The 24,391-nt window shown below is 61.1% G+C and overlaps 2 protein-coding genes across 4 annotated transcripts in view; both read right to left on the bottom strand.

The window, feature by feature from the left end:
- The window catches only part of CHD8 (chromodomain helicase DNA binding protein 8), a 40,291-nt gene extending 27,067 nt beyond the window's left edge, over positions 1-13,224 (bottom strand). The window contains exons 1-6 of one of the 2 annotated variants that reach the window (XM_074982249.1): positions 13,118-13,224; positions 2,915-3,773; positions 1,721-2,095; positions 859-1,232; positions 427-541; positions 91-279 (exon numbers count right to left, since the gene is read on the bottom strand). In XM_074982249.1, the coding sequence (XP_074838350.1) occupies positions 91-279; positions 427-541; positions 859-1,232; positions 1,721-2,095; positions 2,915-3,640 (1,779 nt within the window). In that variant the 5' untranslated portion in view covers positions 3,641-3,773; positions 13,118-13,224. Of the gene's footprint in view, positions 1-90; positions 280-426; positions 542-858; positions 1,233-1,720; positions 2,096-2,914; positions 3,774-4,551; positions 4,752-13,117 lie in introns of those variants that run through there. The other variant, XM_074982252.1, reaches the window with a different exon arrangement.
- A 4,881-nt stretch (positions 13,225-18,105) lies between these two features.
- RAB2B (RAB2B, member RAS oncogene family) lies at positions 18,106-24,304 on the bottom strand. Of its 2 annotated transcripts, none has more exons than XM_074982291.1 (8): positions 24,108-24,304; positions 23,522-23,593; positions 23,229-23,296; positions 22,748-22,830; positions 22,558-22,650; positions 22,129-22,240; positions 21,777-21,845; positions 18,106-21,301 (listed from the first exon to the last, which is right to left on the bottom strand). In XM_074982291.1, the coding sequence occupies exons 1-8, from the start codon at positions 24,151-24,153 to the stop codon at positions 21,197-21,199; spliced, it is 648 nt and encodes a 215-aa protein (XP_074838392.1). In that variant the 5' UTR covers positions 24,154-24,304; the 3' UTR covers positions 18,106-21,196. The 2 variants fall into 2 exon arrangements, with proteins under 2 accessions (XP_074838392.1, XP_074838391.1); XM_074982290.1 differs by having other exon boundaries at positions 24,131-24,292.
- Between the last annotated feature and the right edge of the window lie 87 nt (positions 24,305-24,391).

The following is a 24,391-nucleotide window of genomic DNA, read 5'->3' on the forward strand; positions in this document are numbered from 1 at the left end:
GGGGGCCAGGGCAGGCTTGCCCCAGGGGCAGGCGTAAGCAGCAGTGTTTCTGCTCCCCACCCAGCCCAGGCAGGCTGGTGGGGGACTCACCACAAAGAACTGCATGGAAGGCAGGGTCTCCCCCTCCGGCTCAGGGGCGGGCGGCTGTGGCGCAGGCAGCTGCTCGGACCGCACCGGTCCGGTCACATCCAGCTCCTCATCCTCCTCGTCGTCTGTGATCTTTATGTCCAGATCCTCGGTGTACTTCTTCCGCTTCACCTGCCGGTTGGAGCGACGCTTCTGCAGGCGCACAGGAGCGTGAGACTCCCCATCACGGATGCTGTGCCCCTATGGGGTTGCTGTACCGTAGGGTAGGCACCCCACTTGCACCTGGGGTGCGACGGGCACAGCCCCTGCCCCACTGCCCTCCCATGCCCAGGGCCTCACCTGGATGCTGCTCTCCTCCTCCTGGCGGGGGGACGGAGCCGGCATAGCCTCGGTGTCAGAGTTATCGGAGGAGGCCGTCCGCTTCCGCTTCTTTCCCACCACAGGGGTGATGGTGCTGGTTAGGGGCAGACGGGCAGAGTGTGGGAGGGGGCACGGGTTCACACCTCACTGGGGAGCAGGCCAGGCACCCCGTGGCACAGGCAGAGACGCTGCCTGAAGTGCTGCTCCCACTCCAGCCCAGAGCTAGCCCCAGTCACCCCCACACCTGATGCAGCCTCAGTTCCACAGTAGGGACCAGTCCCCTGGGCCCAGGCGGGACAGACTGAATGGGAGGGGCTGGGGAAAGGGACTGTGGAGGAACTCCACAGCAACCACCCTGAGCATGCTGCACCTGGGGGCCCAAGTCTCTGCGGGTGCGTGTCTCTCTCTCACCTGGGCTTGCTGCGCCCTTTGCTCTTGCCAGAGCCGCCCTGGCCCCGGCCCTTGCGGGTCCTCTCCTCCTTGGGCCCCCCGCGCTCGCCCCCGCCTCTGCGGCGCCGCTTGCGTTCGCCCTCCTCCTCGGGCCGCACACTGGGCAGCTCATCCTCATTCAGCACACGGGGGATGTTCTGCTCCCCGCGGGCCCGCGCCCGGGCAATGGCCTCCGCCACGATGCGGTTTGCCTTCTCCTGCTTCTTCTGGTGCTCCAGCTTGCGGGTCTCCTCCGAGCCACCCCGCAGGCCATGGCCAGACAGTGCTGCCACCTCACTGCTGCTCAGCACCTTCACCACTGAGAGCCCAGGCGAGCCACCCTGGGAGGAGCTGGCCTGGTGCAGGGGGGATAAGAGCATGATCCCCTGTCCTGAGCCAGCTTTCCCCGGGAGTCGCCCTGGGACAGGCCAGAAAAGAACATAACCCCCTGGCCCTGATCCCGTCTTCCCCGCGGAGCTGCCCTGGGGCAGAAGGGAGGAGCACGAAAGCACGACACCCTGTCCCAGCCTGGTCTCCACGCAGGAGCTGCCCTGGGACGAGCCGGACTTTGGGGGGCAGCACCACCCCGACCCCACTTTTCCACAGGGAGCTGCCCTGCACGAGCCAGCCGAGAGGGCAAGGGAGGGGCAGTGGGACATACACCATGACCCACTTCCCCAGTCCAAACCCTACCCTGCAGCAGAGCAAGGCACGACCTCTAACATAACCCCTTCACAGACAGGGCTCAGGAGCTGGCCCGCAGGGGAGGCCAGGAATCCCTGATACCCCCAGGCCTGGGCCAGGAACCTTCAGACAGCCCATGGCAGCTCCCCATTGCACTCACTTGGGGCTGCAGCACGACCTTGAGTGGCACAGTCAGCCGCTGCCCAGGGCTGCCCACCACCTGGGCCTGCTGCATGGAGGAGACTGACACCGCGGGCTGCTGCCCCGAGGCTCCTGCTGCCGGGGGCTGCTGCAGCAGCTGAATCTTCTGTGGCCCCCCAGCCTGTCCCCCTGGAGGCTGCTGCACCTGCAGCTGGATGGTCACCACCTTGGCTGGTTGGCCTGGCACCCCCTTGGCCTGGCTCAGTGCTGCCAGCTGGTTACCCTGAAGCACAATCTTCCCAGGCAGATTTCCCAGCACCACATGGCGCTGTCCGGCAGGGCTGCTCCCACCCTGCGGCTGCTGGAGCACCAGGGTGATGCGCTTCGACTCGCCCTGCAGAGGGGGAGCACAGGACGAGATTCAGGACGCCCAACTCCCCCAAGCACCAGTCCCCTGGTGGCCCCAACCACTCTGCACCCTCAGCACCCCATCACCCCCACCCCCAGTGCCCCATCCCTGCCATGCAGCCCTGACCCGAGCACCAGGGGGATGAGCTTTGACTCACTCTGGGGTGGGGGAAGAGAGCCACAGGACTGAGATGTCAGCCTCCCAGTGGCCCTGCCCCTCTCAGCACTCCCCTCCAGTGCTGTCCCCCGCCTCAAGTTGATGTGCACCAGCTCTCCAGTGCCGCTATCCTACCCCGTAGTCCCCCAACCTCCTCCGCTGACCCACAGCCCCAAGGAGATGCACTTCACCTTGCCCCACAGGGGATGGGGGCAGATGCCAGCTCCCCACTACACTGCCGACCCTGCTGTCAGCTCAGTGCCATGCCCCAAAGATCAGCCCTATCCCCTGCCCCGGTGTCCCTACCTTCCGCCCCACCCCACCCGCAGCTCCTCCCCAAGCACCTGCCCCCCCAGTGCCCCTACCCCTGCCCAGCAGCCCCACCCTGAACTCCAGGGGGAGACACTTCAACTTAACCTGTGGGGAGGGGGGGCACTGGGGTGAGACACCAGCCCCCTCAGTTCCCCTGCCCCCCACCCCATCCAGCAGCCCCCCAGCACCACTATCCCACTCAGGATGCCCCACCCCAAGCACCAGCACCCCACCTCCCATCTCCATAAGCATCACCTCCACAATGCCCCTACCTACGAGCTGCTGCCCCAAGCACCAGTCCCCCAGAGACACTCTTCCCTGCCCCACCACCCTTACCTGAGCAGGGGCAGACGTCAAGGTGACTGCAGGCTTCAGGGGAGCTCCTCCAGCAGCCCCTGGACCCCCTGCTGGACTCTTCACCGGCTGCAGCACCAGCTGCTTGACTGGCCGGCCGGGCTGCACCAGGCGGTGCACAGTGGCATGGCCACCGGCAGGGGCCACCTTTGCGGCCAGCACAGCATTGCTGGAGACTATGGAGACACCAGGGCGCAGCGGGGTGCCTGTCAGCACCTTGGCGAAGGTCACCTTGCCCCCGTTGGCTGTCCCCAGTGCCTGGGGCTGAGCTTGTATCTGAGCCACATGAGCCCCCGTCACCGAGCCCCCCGCCGGGGCCTTCAGGATAACGATTTTGGGGGCTGGCAGGGGGGCTGTAGCCTGAGGCAGCTGCTGTCCCCCGGCAGAGGAGGGGGATGCCCCAGGGGTGCTGGCACCAGACACCCCCATAAAGGGGTTGCCCTGGCTCAGCAGCTCCTGCTCCTGGGGTAGCCCTGGCTGGGGAGGCTCCGGCTGGGGGGAACCAAGAGTGGGCTGTCCTGTCAGTGGCTCTGGCTGGACTGGTTCTGCAGCAGGGGCCAGCGTTGGCTGGGAGGGGTCCAGCGCCCCTGACAATCCCAGAGCCTCTTCAATGGGGTCACGCGGCGCCTGGGTGAAGCCTTCCTCCGCCAGAGAGTCCAAGCCAAAGAGGTTGGGGTCATCAAACAGGTCCATGATGGGGTCAGCCATGGTGGCGGGAAGCGTCCCAGTGGGGAGGGGCTTAGGGGTCCCCTCCCCAGCGAGGATCTGGCAGGGTGGTCCGCACCTCACATCAGCTGGGCCTGGGCCTCATGGAGAAGGGAGAGCAGGAGTCCAGATCTAGCTGTGTGGGACACACAGGGAGGGGGTTACTGCATGGGACACACCTCTGGGGTCTCAATCTCCCTGCATGCACATCCACCCCACGGCGCACTGCTCTGCTCCTGGATCCCGCCCCACAGCTCCCCACCGGCCACACTCTGCACTCTAATCCCAACCCAGAGCCCCCCCACTCGCCCAATGTTGCCTGTTAATCAAACTCCACAGCCCCTCGCTGTCCCAGCCCAGCTCCCTAATCCTGCCCCCACAGGCCCCTGCCTTCCCAGCTTTGCTGCTGTCCCATAACCCTGCCCAGCGTCCTGCTATCACACCTCTGTCCCATAACCGCACCGCATGGCCCCCTGCTATCCCAGCCTGGGCCTCTCCCACATCCCACACGCACACACCCCAACTCCCCAGCACAGCCGAACAAAAGGACCCATCTTCGCTACCTCTACATCTCCTGTCCCCAGCCACAGGGCCAAACATCCCCTCTTCATGCCTGACCAGCCACCAGAGTCCCACAGAGCAGGGACCCCCAAGAGACAAGATCCCCCAAACTACCACTCAGTCCCACAGCCCACCTTGCTTTCACAGCAAGCAACGGCAGCCAACCTGCCCTGCTGGCACCCCAAAGAAACAAGGGCCCCCCCACTCCAAACCCTGCCTTGCCAACCTACCACAATTGAAGCCAGACACCCCGCCCCAAAGGGAGCCAGACACCCCCCCCCACACACACCAAAACCCTGCCCTTGCCAGACACCCCCCATACACACACCAAAACCCTGTCCCTGCCAACTTACCACAATGGGAGCCAGACACCCTTGCCTCCCAATGTCCATGCAACCAAGAGACAAGGGGACTCGGGGGGAACCCCAGAGAAAATAAAAGGAGCCCCCCGCCCCACGGCCTCTGTGGAGAAGGGTACTGCACAGTGCTGTCCCCCCTGCCCTGACACACACAGGGCAAGGCCAGGCCAGGGCTTCCAGCATGGAACCGGAGAACTGACACAATGGCCCCAGCCAACCCTGCAGCTTCTTCCCCACCACCGCCAACTTCCCAGCACCCCCAGCCTCTCCCCCTCAACCAACCTCCCAGCCCCCCAACCAACCTACCAGCAGCCCCAGCCTCTTCCCTCCCAACCTCCCAGAATCCCCACCCCCCCGCCAGCATCACAGCCCCCGACCAGCACCCCCCTCCGCCAACCTCCCAGCACCCCCCTCTGCCAACCTCCCAGCACCCCCCTCTGCCAACCTCCCAGCATACCCAGCCCTTCCCCCCCAACCTCCCAGCCCCACAACCAACCTCCCAGCACACCCAGCCTCTTCCCTCCCAACCTCCCACAACCCCCACCTCCAGCCAGCATCACAGCCCCCCAGCACTCCCCCCAACCAACCTCCGAGAACCCCCAACCCCCGCCAGCATCACAGCCCCCCCAGCACTCCCCTCCGCCAACCTCCCAGCAGCCCCGCCCCCCCAACCTCCCAGCACACCCAGCCCCTCCCCCACAACCAACCTCCCAGAACCCCCACCCCCCCGCCAGCATCACAGCCTCCCCCGCAGCACTCCCCTCCACCAACCTCCCAGCACCCCCGGCCCCTGCACCAACCTCCCAGCGCCCCCGGCCTCTTCCCCTCCACCACCAACCTCCCAGAACCCCCACCCCCCCCGCCAGCATCACAGCCTCCCCCGCAGCACTCCCCTCCACCAACCTCCCAGCACCCCCGGCCCCTGCACCAACCTCCCAGAGCCCCCGGACTCTTCCCCTCCACCGCCAACCTCCCAGCACCCCCAGCACTCCCCTCCGCCAACCTCCCAGCAGCCCCAGCCCCTGTGCCAACCTCCCAGAGCCCCCGGACTCTTCCCCTCCACCGCCAACCTCCCAGCACCCCCAGCACTCCCCTCCGCCAATCTCCCAGCATACCCAGCCCCTCCCCTCCACCAATCTCCCAGCACACCCAGCTCCTGTGCCAACCTCCCAGAGACCCCGGCCTCTTCCCCTCCACCAACCTCCCAGAACCCCCGGCCCCTGCACCAACCTCCCAGTGCCCCCGGCCTCTTCCCCTCCACCGCCAACCTCCCAGCACCCCCGACACTCCCCTCCGCCAATCTCCCAGCATACCCAGCCCCTGTGCCAACCTCCCAGAGCCCCCGGCCTCTTCCCCTCCACTGCCAACCTCCCAGCACCCCCCTCCGCCAACCTCCCAGCATACCCAGCCCCTGTGCCAACCTCCCAGAGCCCCCGGCCTCTTCCCCTCCACTGCCAACCTCCCAGCACCCCCAGCACTCCCCTCCGCCAACCTCCCAGCATACCCAGCCCCTGTGCCAACCTCCCAGCACTCCCCTCCGCCAACCTCCCAGCATACCCAGCCCCTGTGCCAACCTCCCAGAGACCCCGGCCTCTTCCCCTCCACTGCCAACCTCCCAGCACCCCCAGCACTCCCCTCCGCCAACCTCCCAGCATACCCAGCCCTAACCTCCCAGCATACCCAGCCCCTGTGCCAACCTCCCAGCACTCCCCTCCGCCAACCTCCCAGCATACCCAGCCCTTCCCCCCACAACCTCCCAGAACCCCCACCCCCCGCCAGCCTCACAGCCCCCCCAGCCCCCCAACCAACCTCCCAGCCCCCCCAGCCCCTTCCCCCCCCCCCCCACACCAACCTCCCAGCCCCCCCAGCCCCTTTCCCTGCAGCCCCGCCCCCGCCGGCTGAGCGGTGCTTCCCCCGGGCCGGGCCCAGCGGCTCCGGCCGCGCCGCCACCACAGGGCCGGGGACAGGCCGCGACCTGCCGCACAGCCGGGCCCGCGGGACGCCGGGCCCCTTCCCCCGTCGCCTGTCCCGCCCCGGCACAGCCCCCTCCGCGGGCACAGCCCCCGGCCCCCTTCCCCCCTCCGCCGGCACAGCCCCCGGCCCCCTTCCCCCCCCCCCGGCACAGCCCCCGGCCCCCTTCCCCCCTCCGCCGGCACAGCCCCTCCGCGGGCACAGCCCCCGGCCCCCTTCCCCCCTCCGCCGGCACAGCCCCCGGCCCCCTTCCCTCCCCCCCGGCACAGCCCCCGGCCCCCTTCCCCCCTCCGCCGGCACAGCCCCTCCGCGGGCACAGCCCCCGGCCCCCTTCCCCCCTCCGCGGGCACAGCCCCCGGCCCCCTTCCCCCCTCCGCCGGCACAGCCCCCGGCCCCCTTCCCTCCCCCCCGGCACAGCCCCCGGCCCCCTTCCCCCCTCCGCCGGCACAGCCCCTCCGCGGGCACAGCCCCCGGCCCCCTTCCCCCCTCCGCGGGCACAGCCCCCGGCCCCCTTCCCCCCTCCGCGGGCACAGCCCCCGGCCCCCTTCCCCCCTCCGCCGGCACAGCCCCCTCCGCCGGCACAGCCCCCGGCCCCCTTCCCTCCCCCCGGCACAGCCCCCTCCGCCGGCACAGCCCCCGGCCCCCTTCCCCCCTCCGCCGGCACAGCCCCCTCCGCCGGCACAGCCCTCTTCCCCCCCCCCCCGGCCCCCGGCCCCGCCGGCCTCCGCCCCGCCCCTTCCCCGGCACAACCCCCTACCCCCGCCCCGCCCCGCCCCACACAGCCCCGGACCCCGCCCCCTCCACGGCACAGACCTCTATCCCCGCCCACAGCCCCCGGACCCCCTGCCACGGCACGGCCCCCTCCCCGGACCCCCACCGCGGCACAGCTCCGCCCCCCAGTCTGAGCCCCAGCAGGTCACACGAGCCCCCCTCAGAGGCCCCCCAAGGCGACAGAGACCCGACAGCTTCCTCCGCTGCTCCCCCAAAGTCTCCCCTTCCCCTCCCGCTGCAGCCCCCACCCCCGAAACCCAGCGCCAGGTACACCCCAGCCTCGCACGCACCACGCGGGACTGAGGACTGCACCCCTGTGCCACACACCAGCGCCCTCCCCACAAACTGCCCCCCAGAGCTGCACAAGATGCAGCAGCTTCTAGGGCCCGCCAAGAACTGCCCCTTCCGACCCCCCAAAATAATGTGCTAACACCGGCCGGGCCGGGGCAACCCTGAGTCCCTGCCTCTCCCCACAGCCCTGCTCCCTGCCGTCTGCTGGCACTGCTCAGCCACACTCCCGTCCCAGCGTAGGAGCTGCAGCCGGCCCCTCCTGCCAGACCGGGCCCCTCCGCCGCTGTCAGCCAGGGTCTCCCGGCCCCCACCCCCTAAGACAAAACAGGCACCGGAGTCCCTGCCACACTACCCCGGAGTCAGCAGAAAACGGACTCCCCTCTCCCGCTCGCTCCCAGGCTCCATCACTCACCTCCAACTCAGGGCTCTGCAAAGCTCAGCTGGGCCCTGCGATTGGAGCAGCCCCCCCCCCGCCCGACAACCCTGCTCCCACCTGAAGACATGGTCCTGGGGTTGGAATGGTCCTTGCAGGGTGGGACTGAGGCCCAGCCTGACACACTCGGGGCAAGGGGCTGCCCCAGAGGCTGAGCAGGGCAGCCTGTGATCTGACAGGAAGGAGAACACTCAGGGTCCGTTTCCACGGCCCCTCAACACAGCACCCCTGGCTTGGCGGTGTTGCTGGACAATGACCTTGTATCCAGGTTGCAGAACATTAGTGATGGGGCAACAGCTGCGAGTGGGGAGTCAGCAATACACGGGGGGCTGGGGAGCACCCCCCACTCAGGGCACGTGCACACACTCGGCTGCAGTGGGGAGCAAGCCTAGGGCAGACTGCAGAGTCGGGGGGGGGGGGGGTGCCAATAAGCCGGCTGGGCCAGGCGGTGACTCAGGGAGAAGGGAGCAGCAGATGGAGAAACCTGGGGTCATGCCTCACAGGTCCTTCGCCATCCCAGGAAGCCAGAGGTGCACATGAAAAGGTCTATGCTCCCTTTGTCCCCACACAGCCTTGCCACAGGACAGCCCCACCCGGCTCCAGAAATCGTATGCGCACACATCCCAATGCCACGGCTTGCTCTGAGCTGCACAACCCCTGCTGCTGCCCAGAGCCTGCCACCCACTGCTACTCTGCACCGCAGGGCCTGCAGCGCCCCACCACACCCTCGCGCCCACACCAGCGGCCCCACAGTGCCCTACAATGCTCCAGCCTGGCCCGTCAGGTGGGGGGTGTGTGTGTGTGAGACATGCCTGGCAACTCTCCCCACGACTGCTGCAGCCTCAAAGTCATCTGGCACGGATCTGTCAGTGCCCCTCCACGCCAATCCCACAGCTCAGGGTATCCCTGGCTGGGCTCCCTGCACATCTCCACCCCACAACCCCTGCTACCCCTGGGTTAGCGCTCCCCACTCACAGCTCTGCCGGTGCCCCACCACTCCACCCCACAGACTCTGCTACCCCTGGGTTAGCGCTCCCCACTCACAGCTCTGCCGGTGCCCCACCACTCCACCCCACAACCCCTGCTACCCCTGGGTTAGCACTCCCCACTCACAGCTCTGCCGGTGCCCCACCACTCCACCCCACAGACTCCGCTACCCCGGCTGGGCTCCCCACTCACAGCTCTGCCGGTGCCCCACCACTCCACCCCACAGACTCTGCTACCCCTGGGTTAGCACTCCCCACTCACAGCTCTGCCAGTGCCCCACCACTCCACCCCACAGACTCCGCTACCCCTGGGTTAGCACTCCCCACTCACAGCTCTGCCGGTGCCCCACCACTCCACCCCACAGACTCTGCTACCCCAGCTGGGCTCCCCACTCACAGCTCTGCCGGTGCCCCACCACTCCACCCCACAGACTCTGCTACCCTGGCTGGGCTCCCCACTCACAGCTCTGCCGGTGCCCCACCACTCCACCCCACAGACTCTGCTAACCCTGGGTTAGCACTCCCCACTCACAGCTCTGCCGGTGCCCCACCACTCCACCCCACAGACTCTGCTACCCCTGGGTTAGCGCTCCCCACGCACAGCTCTGCCAGTGCCCCACCACTCCACCCCACAGACTCTGCTACCCCGGCTGGGCTCCCCACTCACAGCTCTGCCGGTGCCCCACCACTCCACCCCACAGACTCTGCTACCCCAGCTGGGCTCCCCACTCACAGCTCTGCCGGTGCCCCACCACTCCACCCCACAGACTCTGCTACCCTGGCTGGGCTCCCCACTCACAGCTCTGCCGGTGCCCCACCACTCCACCCCACAGACTCTGCTACCCTGGCTGGGCTCCCCACTCACAGCTCTGCCGGTGCCCCACCACTCCACCCCACAGACTCTGCTACCCTGGCTGGGCTCCCCACTCACAGCTCTGCCGGTGCCCCACCACTCCACCCCACAGACTCTGCTACCCCTGGGTTAGCACTCCCCACTCACAGCTCTGCCGGTGCCCCACCACTCCACCCCACAGACTCTGCTACCCCTGGGTTAGCGCTCCCCACGCACAGCTCTGCCAGTGCCCCACCACTCCACCCCACAGACTCCGCTACCCCTGGGTTAGCACTCCCCACTCACAGCTCTGCCGGTGCCCCACCACTCCACCCCACAGACTCTGCTACCCCAGCTGGGCTCCCCACTCACAGCTCTGCCGGTGCCCCACCACTCCACCCCACAGACTCTGCTACCCCGGCTGGGCTCCCCACTCACAGCTCTGCCGGTGCCCCACCACTCCACCCCACCGACTCTGCTACCCCTGGGTTAGCGCTCCCCACGCACAGCTCTGCCAGTGCCCCACCACTCCACCCCACAGACTCTGCTACCCCTGGGTTAGCACTCCCCACTCACAGCTCTGCCGGTGCCCCACCACTCCACCCCACAGACTCTGCTACCCCGGCTGCACTCCCCACTCACAGCTCTGCCGGTGCCCCACCACTCCACCCCACAGACTCTGCTACCCCTGGGTTAGCACTCCCCACGCACAGCTCTGCCAGTGACCCACCACTCCACCCCACAGACTCTGCTACCCCTGGGTTAGCACTCCCCACTCACAGCTCTGCCGGTGCCCCACCACTCCACCCCACAGACTCTGCTACCCCTGGGTTAGCACTCCCCACTCACAGCTCTGCCGGTGCCCCACCACTCCACCCCACAGACTCTGCTACCCCTGGGTTAGCGCTCCCCACGCACAGCTCTGCCAGTGCCCCACCACTCCACCCCACAGACTCTGCTACCCCGGCTGGGCTCCCCACTCACAGCTCTGCCGGTGCCCCACCACTCCACCCCACAGACTCTGCTACCCCAGCTGGGCTCCCCACTCACAGCTCTGCCGGTGCCCCACCACTCCACCCCACAGACTCTGCTACCCTGGCTGGGCTCCCCACTCACAGCTCTGCCGGTGCCCCACCACTCCACCCCACAGACTCTGCTACCCTGGCTGGGCTCCCCACTCACAGCTCTGCCGGTGCCCCACCACTCCACCCCACAGACTCTGCTACCCTGGCTGGGCTCCCCACTCACAGCTCTGCCGGTGCCCCACCACTCCACCCCACAGACTCTGCTACCCCTGGGTTAGCACTCCCCACTCACAGCTCTGCCGGTGCCCCACCACTCCACCCCACAGACTCTGCTACCCCTGGGTTAGCGCTCCCCACGCACAGCTCTGCCAGTGCCCCACCACTCCACCCCACAGACTCCGCTACCCCTGGGTTAGCACTCCCCACTCACAGCTCTGCCGGTGCCCCACCACTCCACCCCACAGACTCTGCTACCCCAGCTGGGCTCCCCACTCACAGCTCTGCCGGTGCCCCACCACTCCACCCCACAGACTCTGCTACCCCGGCTGGGCTCCCCACTCACAGCTCTGCCGGTGCCCCACCACTCCACCCCACCGACTCTGCTACCCCTGGGTTAGCGCTCCCCACGCACAGCTCTGCCAGTGCCCCACCACTCCACCCCACAGACTCTGCTACCCCTGGGTTAGCACTCCCCACTCACAGCTCTGCCGGTGCCCCACCACTCCACCCCACAGACTCTGCTACCCCGGCTGCACTCCCCACTCACAGCTCTGCCGGTGCCCCACCACTCCACCCCACAGACTCTGCTACCCCTGGGTTAGCACTCCCCACGCACAGCTCTGCCAGTGCCCCACCACTCCACCCCACAGACTCTGCTACCCCTGGGTTAGCACTCCCCACTCACAGCTCTGCCGGTGCCCCACCACTCCACCCCACAGACTCTGCTACCCCTGGGTTAGCACTCCCCACTCACAGCTCTGCCGGTGCCCCACCACTCCACCCCATAGACTCTGCTACCCCCGGCTGGGCAACCCCGTCACAGCTCTGCCAGTGCCCCACCACTCCACCCCATAGACTCTGCTACCCCGGCTGGGCTCCCCCGTCACAGCTCTGCCGGTGCCCCACCACTCCACCCCATAGACTCTGCTAACCCTGGCTGGGCTCCCCACTCACAGCTCTGCCGGTGCCCCACCACTCTACCCCACAGACTCTGCTACCCCGGCTGGGCTCCCCACTCACAGCTCTGCCAGTGTTCCCATTACCCCATTGCCCTAAAAGAGAAAGCTCTTTCCCTTCTTACCTGAGCTGCCCCTCCACATACAAAAGCAACAAGCTGCTACCTCTCCCCAGCCCCACAACACCCACTGAGAGTATCTATGGTAAGAGGTTGGACTGACACCACCATGTCTTACACCCCAGCTTCCCTGGGACCTCTTGCCCTCCAGCCCACCCCTTCTGTGCTGCACATACCAGGGGTGCTCCTGGGCAGCAGGGGGGTGAGCTACTACCAGACACAAGGAGTGGAGAGAGGGATCAGTCTTGGGGAGCCAGGGCTGAGGGGCCATCTCCCCACCCCATTTGCTAACAAGACCGCCCAGAGCGGATGCTTCTTTACCAACCTAACCTTCATCGTGATGGGCAAGAAGCTCCCAGGGTTTGGCAACTGTTGGGGATCTGGACAGCACAGCCCCCAAAGAAACCTCCCACAAGGGACAGCCTCTCTTGGTGCCCCTGGGCAGTGCAACATTGGATACACCAACTTCCCCCTAAAAAGGTTCCCTGCCCCCCAAAGGGCTACATGGATGCATCCTGCCACCCCCAAATCTCTCTACCCCTCCTCTGCCCTCCCATGGCACGACGCTATGCCCCCAATGCAGTGCCATGGGAACCCAGCCCCCCAATCTCCACCCCCCAGTGCCATGGGAACCCAACCCCCCTCCCCTCAGCACCATGGGAACTCAGCCCCCCAGCTCTCCCCTCCCCCCCAGTGCCATGGGAACCCAGCGCCCCTCCTCCCCCCAGCGCTATGGGAACCCAGCTTCCCCCCCCCAGCACATTATGGCCCCAGCCCCTCCCCTCGACACCCCCTCTCACCCATTGCACTGTGGACCCAGCCCCCCCTTCTCCCCTATGGGGGCGGGCTGCACCATCCCTGGGGGGAAGGGGGGTCTCGCCGCCCGGGCTGCCTCCCGCCGCCGGGCGCGCCGCCATCCCATAATGCCCGCCCAGGCGAGGGGGGCGGGGACCTTACCTGGGGTCTCCCCTGCGGCCGCCTCGGCCTCGCCCCGCGCCGCGCGGCCCCCCCCCGGAGAGAACAAGGCGGCTGAGCATGGGCGGCGCAACCTACCTCGCAACCCCTGCAAGCCCCGCCCACCTCACCCGGCCTCGGCCGCGGGCCCGGGGGCGGGGCCAGCTAGCAAGTTAGGCTGAGCGCCTTCCAGGAAGTCTCCGCAGAGGTGGGGGGAGGGGCCCTCGCACGCTGAGGGCTGCCGCCTGTGGTGCCTGAATTAAAATAACCCTCGTGGAATAACCCTTCCTCGCGCTCCGTGGGATTTTTCCCCACCGGCTCTCGCGGAAGCCTGCGGAGCGTGATTTTTTTCACACCGCTTTCCTGGTCAGGCAGCGGGTCGGGCAGCTATGTAGTGCAGCCCTGGAGCGGCGCGGCGCAGACCGGGCGTTAACGCCCCCCAGTACCAGCAGGCGAGTGGGGCGACGGGCCCTGGTCTGCGCAGGGGTCGGCCTGGTGCCACCCTGCTGCCCATGGCGGGCGGGGCCTGAAGCCCTGAGCTGGGCACCCTGGTGGCAGTCAGTGATTGTGTGTGTGTTGTTGTGTTGTGTTGTGTTGTGTTGTGACGCCCTGAGCTGGGCACCCTGGTGGCAGTCAGTGATTGTGTGTGTGTTGTTGTGTTGTGTTGTGTTGCGTTGTGACGCCCTGAGCTGGGCACCCTGGTGGCAGTCAGTGATTGTGTGTGTGTTGTTGTGTTGTGTTGTGTTGTGACGCCCTGGGCTGGGCACCCTGGGTGGCAGTCAGTGGTCGTGTGTGTGTGTGTGTGTGTGAGAGAGAGAGACAGAGAGAGAGAGAAGCCCTGGGCTGGCTGTGGAAATGCTGGGGTGGGGTTTAGGCACCCTGGGTGGCAGTCAGTGGTCGTATTTCTGTGTGCATGTTGTGTGACGCCCTGGGCTGGCTGTGGGAATGCTGGGGTGGGGTCTGGGCACCCTGGGTGGCAGTCAGTGGTCATGTGTGTGTGTGTTGGGTTGGGTTGTTGTGTTGTGTGTTTCGGGGGGAGGAGAGGTAAATAAGGGTACTAGGAGTCACCCAATCTGCAGAGTGAACGATGAACGAAAAGTCAAGACCCTGGTGTTCGGCATTAGGGACAGAACAGGAGAGGCAGAGCCTACGGAGAATGGGCAGATGATAAGAGTAGATTGGTGCAGAGGTGGCCTAAAGAAACTAAGCCACTCGGCACTGGACAAGGACAGATGGAAGGAAATAGGCGGGAGGCATCGGACACCAGTGGGCGCTGAGCCTGTGGTTGTTGACGATGATGAGGTTTAAAACAAATGAAAGGGTCTCTCTCTCTACACCGCACACCATCAGCCTGTGGAACTCCTTCCCCAGGGAGGTTGTGAAGGCAAAGAATATAAAAGGGTTCAAAAAAAGAGCTGGATCAGATCAGTGGCTGTTAGCGAGGATGGGCAGGACAACGTTCCGTCTAATTTCTGACGTCCGTGTGAAGAGCACATTTTTATGGGGCACATGTGGGCATGCAGCACCAGTAGAAAGAAAAACCTGTCCGTGGGCACTCTGCTAGCCACCTGGTCAGCCTGCGACTCTCCCGTGCAGCACACAAGTGCAGTTTGCAGGGAACACTCAGGCTGCAATGGTGTCCCTAGCTTTAGTTTTCCAGAAACCTGGAATGCATGGCAGGGGCAGGCTCATTTGATGATAACCTCTTCCTTTAATTGCCTCTGGGGCACCTGGTATTGGCCACTGTTGGAAGACAGGATACTGGGCTAGATGACCCTTTAGCCTGACCCAGTATGGCTATTTTTATTAATTTAGCTACATCTACACAAGGGGAAAGCTTTGAAATGGCCATGCTAAAGGTCAATTTGGAGAATACTAATGAGGCACTGAAATGAATATTCAGTGCCTCATTAGCATGCTGCCAGCCACAGCACTTCAACGGTGCTGGGTTTCGCTTGAGCACGGCTCATCTACACGGGGGTCCTTTCCAAAAGGACCCTGCAAACATCAAAAGGACACCCGTGTAGACAAGCCGTGTGTGAACGAAACCCAGCACTTTCAAAGTGCCGCGCTGGCAGCATGCTAACAAGGCGCTGAATATTCATTTCAGAGCCTCATTAGTGTTCTATGATTTGGCCATTCGCATGTCCATTTCAAAGTTTTCACCTACTGTAGACATAGCCTTTCTGTTTTAGACTTCAGGGGTGGGCACTTTTCCAACTTTTCACATTGAACAGTAGGGCTAGAAATGCCTTTTATAAAGCATCAAAGTTCCCATAATAAAATAGTAATAAATAATTCTTGTTTGGTGGCTGCATTGAATCACAACAAGCTCAGTATAACTGTCTCCATTTTAGAGATGAGGAAACATACACAGAACAGTGACTGCTCAAGGTCACTCAACAAGCCAGAGCTGGCAACAATCACCTAACACTAGGAAATGAATCTTTAAAGAAAACCACCTAATGTATTAAGATGTGTAATAAACTGATTCAATCTGGGATCGCTGATCTGGATACTAAAAAATTTAATTTACCATCTGCCCTCACAAAATATTATTTTATCCTTGTGAGGCTGAAGTTTAAAGTGTGGGGAGGAGGCATCATCTCAAAAGCAGACGTTTTTATCAAGGAGTAGGTAATTCAAAAGGCTCTAACTCCGTGGGCCTACTCAAGACTGGACAGCAAATTGCTCTGCCTAATTACACTAGCCCAGGGAAGCATTAATGGTCCCAGTTTGGGGGTCATTTGGTCCAACAGTTCCCAAGACACTGCTGCACATGCGTCTGCTCTTCACACTTCAGCCCTAGGGACACCATCTCGATGCTGGCAGATGACTGATGGGAGTGGGAGTAGGTGAACTACTCAAGATCTGGAGTAATTGGGTCAAGTTCTGTAGGTGCGGAACCCCCCTGTGCTTATGCAAAGGAGCTGGGGCCGGTTTTCAGACCACCATCCATGCACATTGGTAACCTGCACCCAGGGAAATGGGGGAAAGTAAACACTTGAAATGAATAGGTCCACGCATACCCCTCTGGCCTCCACATAGAGCAAACCCCGCTTTCCTCCTCCAGGTGTGTTGCAGTCTTAAAGAGTGTTCTGAATGTGGAGCTGCTCTTGATCAACTCCTGCAAGCACTCTGTTTTATCGCTAAGGAGAGGTTAATCTGGATTAAGGCAGGCTACGAATGTAAAGTAGGCTCAGTAGGTGAAAAATTCCATGTGTGTATGCTGTTATTCTGCAATTCACATAATTAATCCAGACTAATTTTTCAGACTGCTGGGGAGCAGCATGAGCCCTGACCCACAGAGATGGGTCAGCAACACTTCTAGTTCAGACAGCATAACCAATAATTGCTCTTCTATTGGGGAAGCTATTTCACTGTGGATTTTACAGCTGGGAGCAGGGTTTGGCAAGACACTTTGGTGACCTCTGCCCCACGTTGCCCCCTGCAGCTGCACGCTTGTAGGCACCAGTGCAAGGTAGGAACAAAGATAGTTGCCCCAAGCCTGGAGGGGTAAGAGCCTGCTTTCTTTGTGCCAGCTCTCAGTTCTCATGAAGGAAACCGAGCACCAGGGGAATCAACTAAAACAGGAACAACCAAGGCAGGAGGGTTTATTAGACACACAGGTATTTACCCCTAAGTCAGACTGTGGGTCACATAGAAACCAAGAGGAATCCTGACAGACAGGTAAGGGCAAAGGCCACATGTCTCTAAGGCTGGACAGAAGTGTAGGGAAACAAACACCAGCTAGAGATATATTAGCCATGAAAAGACAGGGTGACTAGTCTAAGACGCTGCAGGGAGAAGAACAAACAGCTTGGTTCTGACCAGCCACATTCATTCTCCCCAGAGACACCTGGAATATTAGCCTCTGAGACCCAGCTATTTCCTGCTGTTAGTCACTGCTGTGTTTCCCAGGGGCTGGGGTCAGGCAGCCTACACAGGGTCATGGCTCACACCTGGGAGTGTTCAGTGCAGCTTCAAAGTGTCCAAGCCGTGCAGGCAGAAATGCCCACAAAACCCCTTCCATCCCTCTCACGCCATCAGGGAGCAGTGGCTCGCCTAGTTTAACTTGACTGGTGTCCAGTGAAAGCATACCCATCTGGGATTCTCAGCTGTTCCAACACTGAGACCTGGAGCAGCTCAACAGGTCCCTCCAAAGAAACTTTTTCATCCCAGACCTGTTTCCGTAAAGCCACTTACCACAGAAAAAAGATGGATTGGGTTTTTTTAAACAAAGTCAAAAGTTGCATTCTACAAACAGCAGGGAAACGCCTCCTCCCCTCCCATAGTCCCACCCATTTCATATGGCATGGTGTGGGAGAGAGGAAGGGGCAGAGGATGGAAAAGGGAGGGATGTGAGGAAGTCCCCTGCTCTTCTGCAATGAAACCATTTGACAGTTTATGTTTATATAACCCAGTGCCCATGGTAGAAGGAGAACTGCAAAAACTACCCCTGCAAGTACAGTTTAAGTTAGAAAAAAAAGTTTAGGTCTTCCCACCTCAGAAACAGGAAAAAAAAGCCCAACCAAGCAAAAACTAAACACAAATCAAAACATTTGAATGAATTTAGAATTCCCAGATATCTTGCTTATGAAGCTGGACTGCTTTAGGTCAGTCCTGTCCTGAGAGATGCTAAGACCTTGTCTATACAACAGGATTCATCAGCTCGAGGTGTGAACAGAACACACAGCCTGACATCATATCTATGCCAATAAAACCCCAGCTGTGCAGACAGAAAAGGGTTTGTTGGCATAGCTCACACTGCTTGGCAAGGCCACGTTCCTCCTCGGGCAGAAAAACTTCTGTAGACACAGCACAAGCCAGTACAGCCCATGTAACGGAAACATGAGGAGAGAGAAAGAAAGAGAGACTGTGCAAGCCTCTGGTTTGCAAGCTAGGACCGGACCTAACAAAGCCAACAGGCTGACCATAAGTGTCCCCTCCACTTGCGAGATGAGTCAAACATTTGCTTATAAGCTTCAGAAGACAATGAACATTTTTTATTCCTTCAACATTTTGAACTTCATAAATTGTTTTTATTACAAAATTCCGAAAAAGTGCTGGGAAACAAATTAACCATTGTCAGAGAGATAGCCGTGTTAGTCTGTAGCTTTGAGAACAACAAGATAGTTTGGAGCACAAGCTTTCGTGGGCAAAGACCCGCTTCATCAGATGCATGAGTCGGGGAATGGTTTCAGAGGGTATACGCCTCTGTCCAAGGATCCCACTGAGGAATACACAAAGAAGCTACAGCATCTGCTCAGCCCCTGCAACGGTCCTTGCTGCCAACTCTGCTCACATGTCTACACCAGTGACATCATCACAGGACCTAACATCAACCATACCATCAGGGGCTCCCTTACCTGCACGTCTACTAATATAATATATGCCATCATGTGCCAGCAATGCCCCACTGCAATTTACATTGGCCAAACTGGACAGTCTCTACGTAAACGAATAAATGGACATAAATCATAAACCCCTCTGAAACCACCCCCCACCCACACATCTGATGAAGCGGGTCTTTGCCCATGAAAGCTTATGCTCCAAAATATCTGTTAGTCTGTAAGGTGCCACAAGACTTCTTGTTTTTCTTGAAATTAACTATTGCTTAATTAAAAAAAAAAGAACAGCATTTCCTGCATTTTTCCTTCTCTCCCTTTTTTACCTCACTGTAAAAGAGGAAAGGAGGACAATGGTCATTTTGTTTTGTTTAAATCTTCTCTCACTTTCCAATGGAAAAACATAAACACATTAAAAGCAAACAGGTTCTCCACCTGTCTCCCACCCTTAGTCTCCAATTTTAATAACATTCCTTTTTGCCCACTAGTAAAAGCACACGCATGCATGCACACGATTTTCAGCAAAGCATCTGTGTCCCAAACCAATGACCCCAGCCCCTGGTGCTGCTATGTAGCACAGAAAGATCACAGGTGGGTTTCCAACCACTTGGTCAAGGCGACACAGAACACTCAACTGTGCCCACCTCGGGTAGCTTGCCACCAAAGGGCTTGTCTGCATGGGACATTAAGGGGTAAATTTAAAATGGATCCATTAAACCAGATTATATCCCTGTTCAGAAGCTCTTATTCACAATTCCAGTGCTGGTCATTCAGTTGACTTTTATTTACATCTAAAGAGAAATAAACTAAACTGACTGCAGCTCACTTTAATACTAATAAAACATCCACGTAGCAGTTTAATACAGTTTAAGGAATCTACTTTAAAAGTGAATTCAGATGAACTTTCCTGAGCAGACAGCTCCTGGGACCTCATCTCCAGGGGGAATCTGCATCAGTGTAATGCAGTCAGCAGGTGAATTTCATCTCAGAGAATGCACCACGGCAGACTCCATGTGGCTCATTTCAGCGTTTACAACTGACTGGTAACAGGCATTGCAGGGTCAGACGTGTTTCCTACTGTCCTGTAGTAGCACCAAGTGGGTGGCTCAGTTTCCCTAGGCACAGCATCAGTGCACAGCTGGTGATGGGAGTTTCACTAGGACTGCTGGCACATACACGATGAGCCTCCAGCCATTTGTAACCTGTGCAACCAGTGACACAGGACAAAGGAGGGGCCTGGCTGGTGTGAACTAGAACTGGGCACTTGAGCTGGGGGACTCAGCTGACTTGAGACGGGACAAGGAGGTCCAGGGCCACGGCCCAGGGAACCCTTTCTGCCCCAGAGGGATTGCACTGACAGCTTCTGGTTTCTGTGCTGACAAGTCTGTTCTACCCTGTGTCCCTGTCGCCTAATAACCCTTCTGAGCTACCTACTGAAAGAGTCACATCTGGCTGCAGTGCCTGTTGACCCCCACACAAGTGCAAAGTTCAAATCAAGTGGAGCGTAACCTGTGCAGGACTCCCCACCAGGCAGAGGTGGAAAGAGCTACTTGACTCAGCCTAAGCCACCTAGCAGAACACGTGCTGTGCTCGTTCACTGGACATCACAGCCCTCCAGCTGCCTACACTAGAACACAGGAGGCCAAGGGGTGTCTTTGAGGAGCGTTCTCCAGAGCTGTAGCTGGGCACACAGGGGTCTCGTCCCTCTGGGTGCTGTGCTGACCTGGGCAGAGAGAAGAGGGTGGGTTTGGACTCTTTGCAAATCCCAGCCACATGAATTATTGCACACTGGCTTTGGCTCCATCACCAGCATCTGTTCTTCTGTATCGTCCACCTGTTCACCTGCCACCCCCCCATCCCCCCTGCAGCTGGAGACACTGGGGCTCAGATAGTCAGATTCCATAAGAGGACTGTGTGCCCAGGGAATGGGAAATTTGGTGTCTGAATCCCCGATGAAGCTTAGAAAAGCTCAGCCCCACCCAGGCATACAAGAGAATAAATGGATGGCAAAGCGATTACAGAACGGGAGCGAGGAGCCTGAACTCCTAGGTTCTCGCCCCAGCTCTGCAAAGGGTCTAGCAGTCAGAGCAGGGGACTGAGAGCTAGGATTCCTGAGTTCTTTCCCTGGCTCTATCTAATGGGATAGAGCAGGGGGCTGGGAGCCAGGACGCCTGGGTTCTCTCCCTAGCAGCAGAGTGGATTAGAGCCATGGCTGTTCCATAAGCAGAGATGCAGAGTGCGGGTAACAGACGTACACATTTAATGAGACGAGGAACCAGAGAGCGAGTACAGATAAAAGCCAAGACTGAGAAGAAGGAACCAGGCACCTGACTATGAACACACATATGGCGGGGTGGGGGGGGACACCACACAGTCGAGACTCACCAGCCCCTGGGAGAGGAGATCTTGCCACAGCCTGGGCAGAGAGAGATGCAGCTGGAGAGAGAAGGCACTGACAGGGGAGATCCAGACCCAGCTCTGCCCCATCCACCCTGCCCTAGCTTACAAGGAGAAAGTTTGCGGGGAGAGGGGGCTTTAACTGCCCTCCATGCATGAGCCAGGAGGCATCTGGTCCCTGCTCCCTTCCACAGGGTCAGGACAGGAGTCATTGAGCCCCCCACTTCTGCTGGGAGCCACCTTTTTCACCAGGTACTGAAGCTGGTCTCACCCAGAGGAAACAGACAGTGATCCCCTGCTCCAAGGCCTCTGACAAGCAGAGGGCACTGTGGGGTACTTAGCAGCAGCCTGAGCTGTCTCCAGAGCCCTGGGGGCTGTGGCAGGTGCTGGAACCAAGAGCTGTGCTCAACGGCTGCTGGGGCCCAATCTTGATCCCATTTGCCTAAAAGAGAAAAAAAAATGTATATATAAATATGGAGATACACCTCTCGTAGAACTGGAAGGGAACTCAGGAGGTCATTGAGTCCAGTTCTCTGCCCTCTTGGCAGGACCAAGCACCACCCACCCCCTTTTTTTTGGCCCCACAACCAAAATGGCCCTTTCAAGGATTGAACTCACAACCCTGGGTTTAGCAGGCTTATGCTCACACCACTGAGCTATCTACCCTGAAAGGGTAGGTAGATAAGGGAGGGCCCTGGGCCCTGTCCCAGGGCTCATAAGCACCCCCCTACAACAAGACACCAGGCCAGGAATGGGACTCACGCATCTGGGACAGCAGCATGGAGTGCTCATATCTATGCCCAGGAGAGGGAGTGGGAACCCAGGCTTTTTAGACAGCAATGGCAAAGGCAACCCCCACCTGGCCAGCCCCAGGGTTAAGCAACGAGACCTAGACAGGACAAGTGGCTGCAGCTCACCTCATTGTTGACGTCAAAAAGCCCTTGCTGGATCTTTCCATAGATTTCCTTGGCTGTGTCAATGAAGGCCTGAAAAGCCAACATGTGTGGGGTTGAAACCAGGCAGCCCTGGGAGCATCTCCCCCACCATTTCTCCCTGTGGAATAAGTGGGTGGGGACCAGGGTCCCAGGTGTTACACCCCACTTCCAGGCCCTCCCAGCTGCAAGAGAGGCTACTGGGTATACGAGTGTATGAAGGGGACACCTCCCTGCTACCTGGAGCAGGTGGGGAGCAGGGGACACAGACTGAAGAGATGAGGAGCACATGGGGTAGCCTCAAGCTATGATCTTTCCCATTTCTTTCCCTGCTCACCTCCTCCACATTGGCGGATGTCTTGGCTGAGGTCTCCATGAAGACCAGCCCATGTTCCCGTGCAAAGGCCTCGCCCTCCGCCTTCTGCACATCCCGCCGGGACTCCAGGTCACTGTGGGGACAGGAACGGCAGGAGCTCAGTGCTGCAGGGCAGGGCCCCTGCCCCCGTAATGCTTGGGGCCCAGCTGTGGCTTGCAGAGCTTGTTCCGGCAGGGCTGCTGCTTCACTCCAGATCGTGGTTCCCCTGGAGAATCCCCATGCAGCAAGATGTCTTCCCATCAGGCTGTTCCCTAGGGTCCCTGCACTCCACAGAGGTGAGAACTCCTCCTCCTGCTCCCCCAGCTCTTGGACGACAGAGCCAGCCTGAACCCTCACTCCATGGATTCCAACCCCCACCCCCAGCCCCCCCAAGCATCCCACACCAGCTACCTCTTGTTGCCGATGAGCATGATGACCATGTTGGAGCTGGAGTGCTGGCGGGCATCTTCCAGCCAGGAAGTCAGGTGATTAAAGGTCTCCCGTCTGCAGGGTGGAGAAGGGGTTGGAAGATGCGGTGGGAACAGATGGCCCCTGGCTCAGAGCACTGGGGTGGGGGCAGAGTGGGGAGAGCAGGCCTTACCTGGTGATGTCGTATACCAGCAGCGCTCCAGCTGCACCCCGGTAGTAAGAGCGGGTGATAGAACGGAAAGACTCCTGTCCCGCCTGGCTGGGAAAGAAGTGGGGAGGGAATATTGCTGCTCATCTAGCCCATCCCCCTCCTGCCTCCCTCTGGCTCCCCCAGCCCCATGCCACCTTCCCCTGGCATCCCCAGCTCCTCCAGTCCCATGCCTGCCCCCCAGGGCCATGGGAGCTAAGTTCCTCCCACTCCCACAGTCCAGACATGGCTTCCCCAGTCCCAGAGATCATACCCACTTTATCCCCTGCACTGCAGCTCCTCTGATCCCCACTGCCCAGCATCTCAGTGTAATGACTCTCTACTGATCCATCTCCCCATCTCTCCCAGCTATGCTGCCCTAGTCGCCATTCCCCATCTCCTGTGTGTCCCAGCCCCACCGCACCCCACAACTATGAACCCACCCCAGTCACTCTCTCCGCCTCACCGTGTCCCAGATCTGCAGCTTAATCTGTTTACTATCAATGCTGATCATCCGAGCCCCGAACTCCACACCTGAAACAAAAATAAAACACGTAAAAACCCTACAGAGAGGCTCAGACAGAATATGCCCCAGCCAGCAGCTAGAGCTCTGCTGGTGCCCTGCAGCCCCTGCCAACCCAGTCCCTCGCCAATGCACCTCACTCCCACCCCACGGGGTCCACCAGCCCAGGCCCCCACCAGCCCCCCTCATTCCCGCCCCTCGGCCCCTGCCAGCTCAGCCCCCCACCAGCTCCTCACCGATAGTCAGGTCATGGACGGGCTGGAAGCGCTTGTCAGTGAACTGCAGCAGGAGACAGGACTTCCCCACGCCTGGGCACAACACAAACCCTCAGCACGGCCCGAGTGGGCTGGAACCGTGTGTCCCCCCCAGTCCCTGCGTTCTCCAGCGCCTCCCCCACAGCTCCTGCCCCAGTGCCCCATCCCCCAAAGCGCCTGCCCCAGTCTCCCATCCCCCACAGCGCCCGCCCCCACCTCACGTTCTCCAGCACCCCCCAGTCCCTGCGTTCTCCAGCGCCTCCCCCACAGCTCCTGCCCCAGTCTCCCATCCCCCACAGCGCCCGCCCCCACCTCACGTTCTCCAGCACCCCCCAGTCCCTGCGTTCTCCAGCGCCTCCCCCACAGCTCCTGCCCCAGTGCCCCATCCCCCACAGCGCCCGCCCCCACCTCACGTTCTCCAGCACCCCCCAGTCCCTGCGTTCTCCAGCCCCTCCCCCACAGCCCCTGCCCCAGTCCCCGCGCCCCCCTCGCCACGTTCTCCAGCCCCTCCCCCACAGCTCCTGTTGCAGTGCCCCATCCCCCACAGCCCCTCCACTGCCCCCGGTACCAGTGTCCCCGATGATGATGTACTTGAAGAGATAAGCATAAGACATGATGCCCCAGCCAGGGCCGCCAACAGCCTCTCTATCTCCGTCCAGGCGCCGACTCCACTGCTCTATCTCCGGGCCGCGCTGTCCGCACCGTCTCCACTGCTCTACTTCCGGCGAGTGGAGCCGCTCTTGTCCCAGCAGGCCGACTGCTCTGTGCCTCACTTCCGGTGCTGCTCCGTCCGGCCGTCTTTCTCTCCGGTCGGAACTGCGCTATCCTCCAACCGCCTTCCGCTCTATGCTC

This window comes from Carettochelys insculpta, chromosome 32, assembly GCF_033958435.1.
Source record: "Carettochelys insculpta isolate YL-2023 chromosome 32, ASM3395843v1, whole genome shotgun sequence".
In the NCBI taxonomy this organism is placed as follows: domain Eukaryota; kingdom Metazoa; phylum Chordata; order Testudines; family Carettochelyidae; genus Carettochelys; species Carettochelys insculpta.

Coding starts and splice junctions, on each gene's coding strand:
- RAB2B (XM_074982291.1), bottom strand. CDS start 24,153: ATGTCTTATGCTTATCTCTTCAAGTACATCATCATCGGGGACACTG. Junction 22,241..22,557: donor ATGCTCATCGGCAACAAGAG/GTAGCTGGTGTG, acceptor CTGTCCCCACAG/TGACCTGGAGTCCCGGCGGG. Junction 21,846..22,128: donor CATCCGCCAATGTGGAGGAG/GTGAGCAGGGAA, acceptor TTGGCTTTTCAG/GCCTTCATTGACACAGCCAA.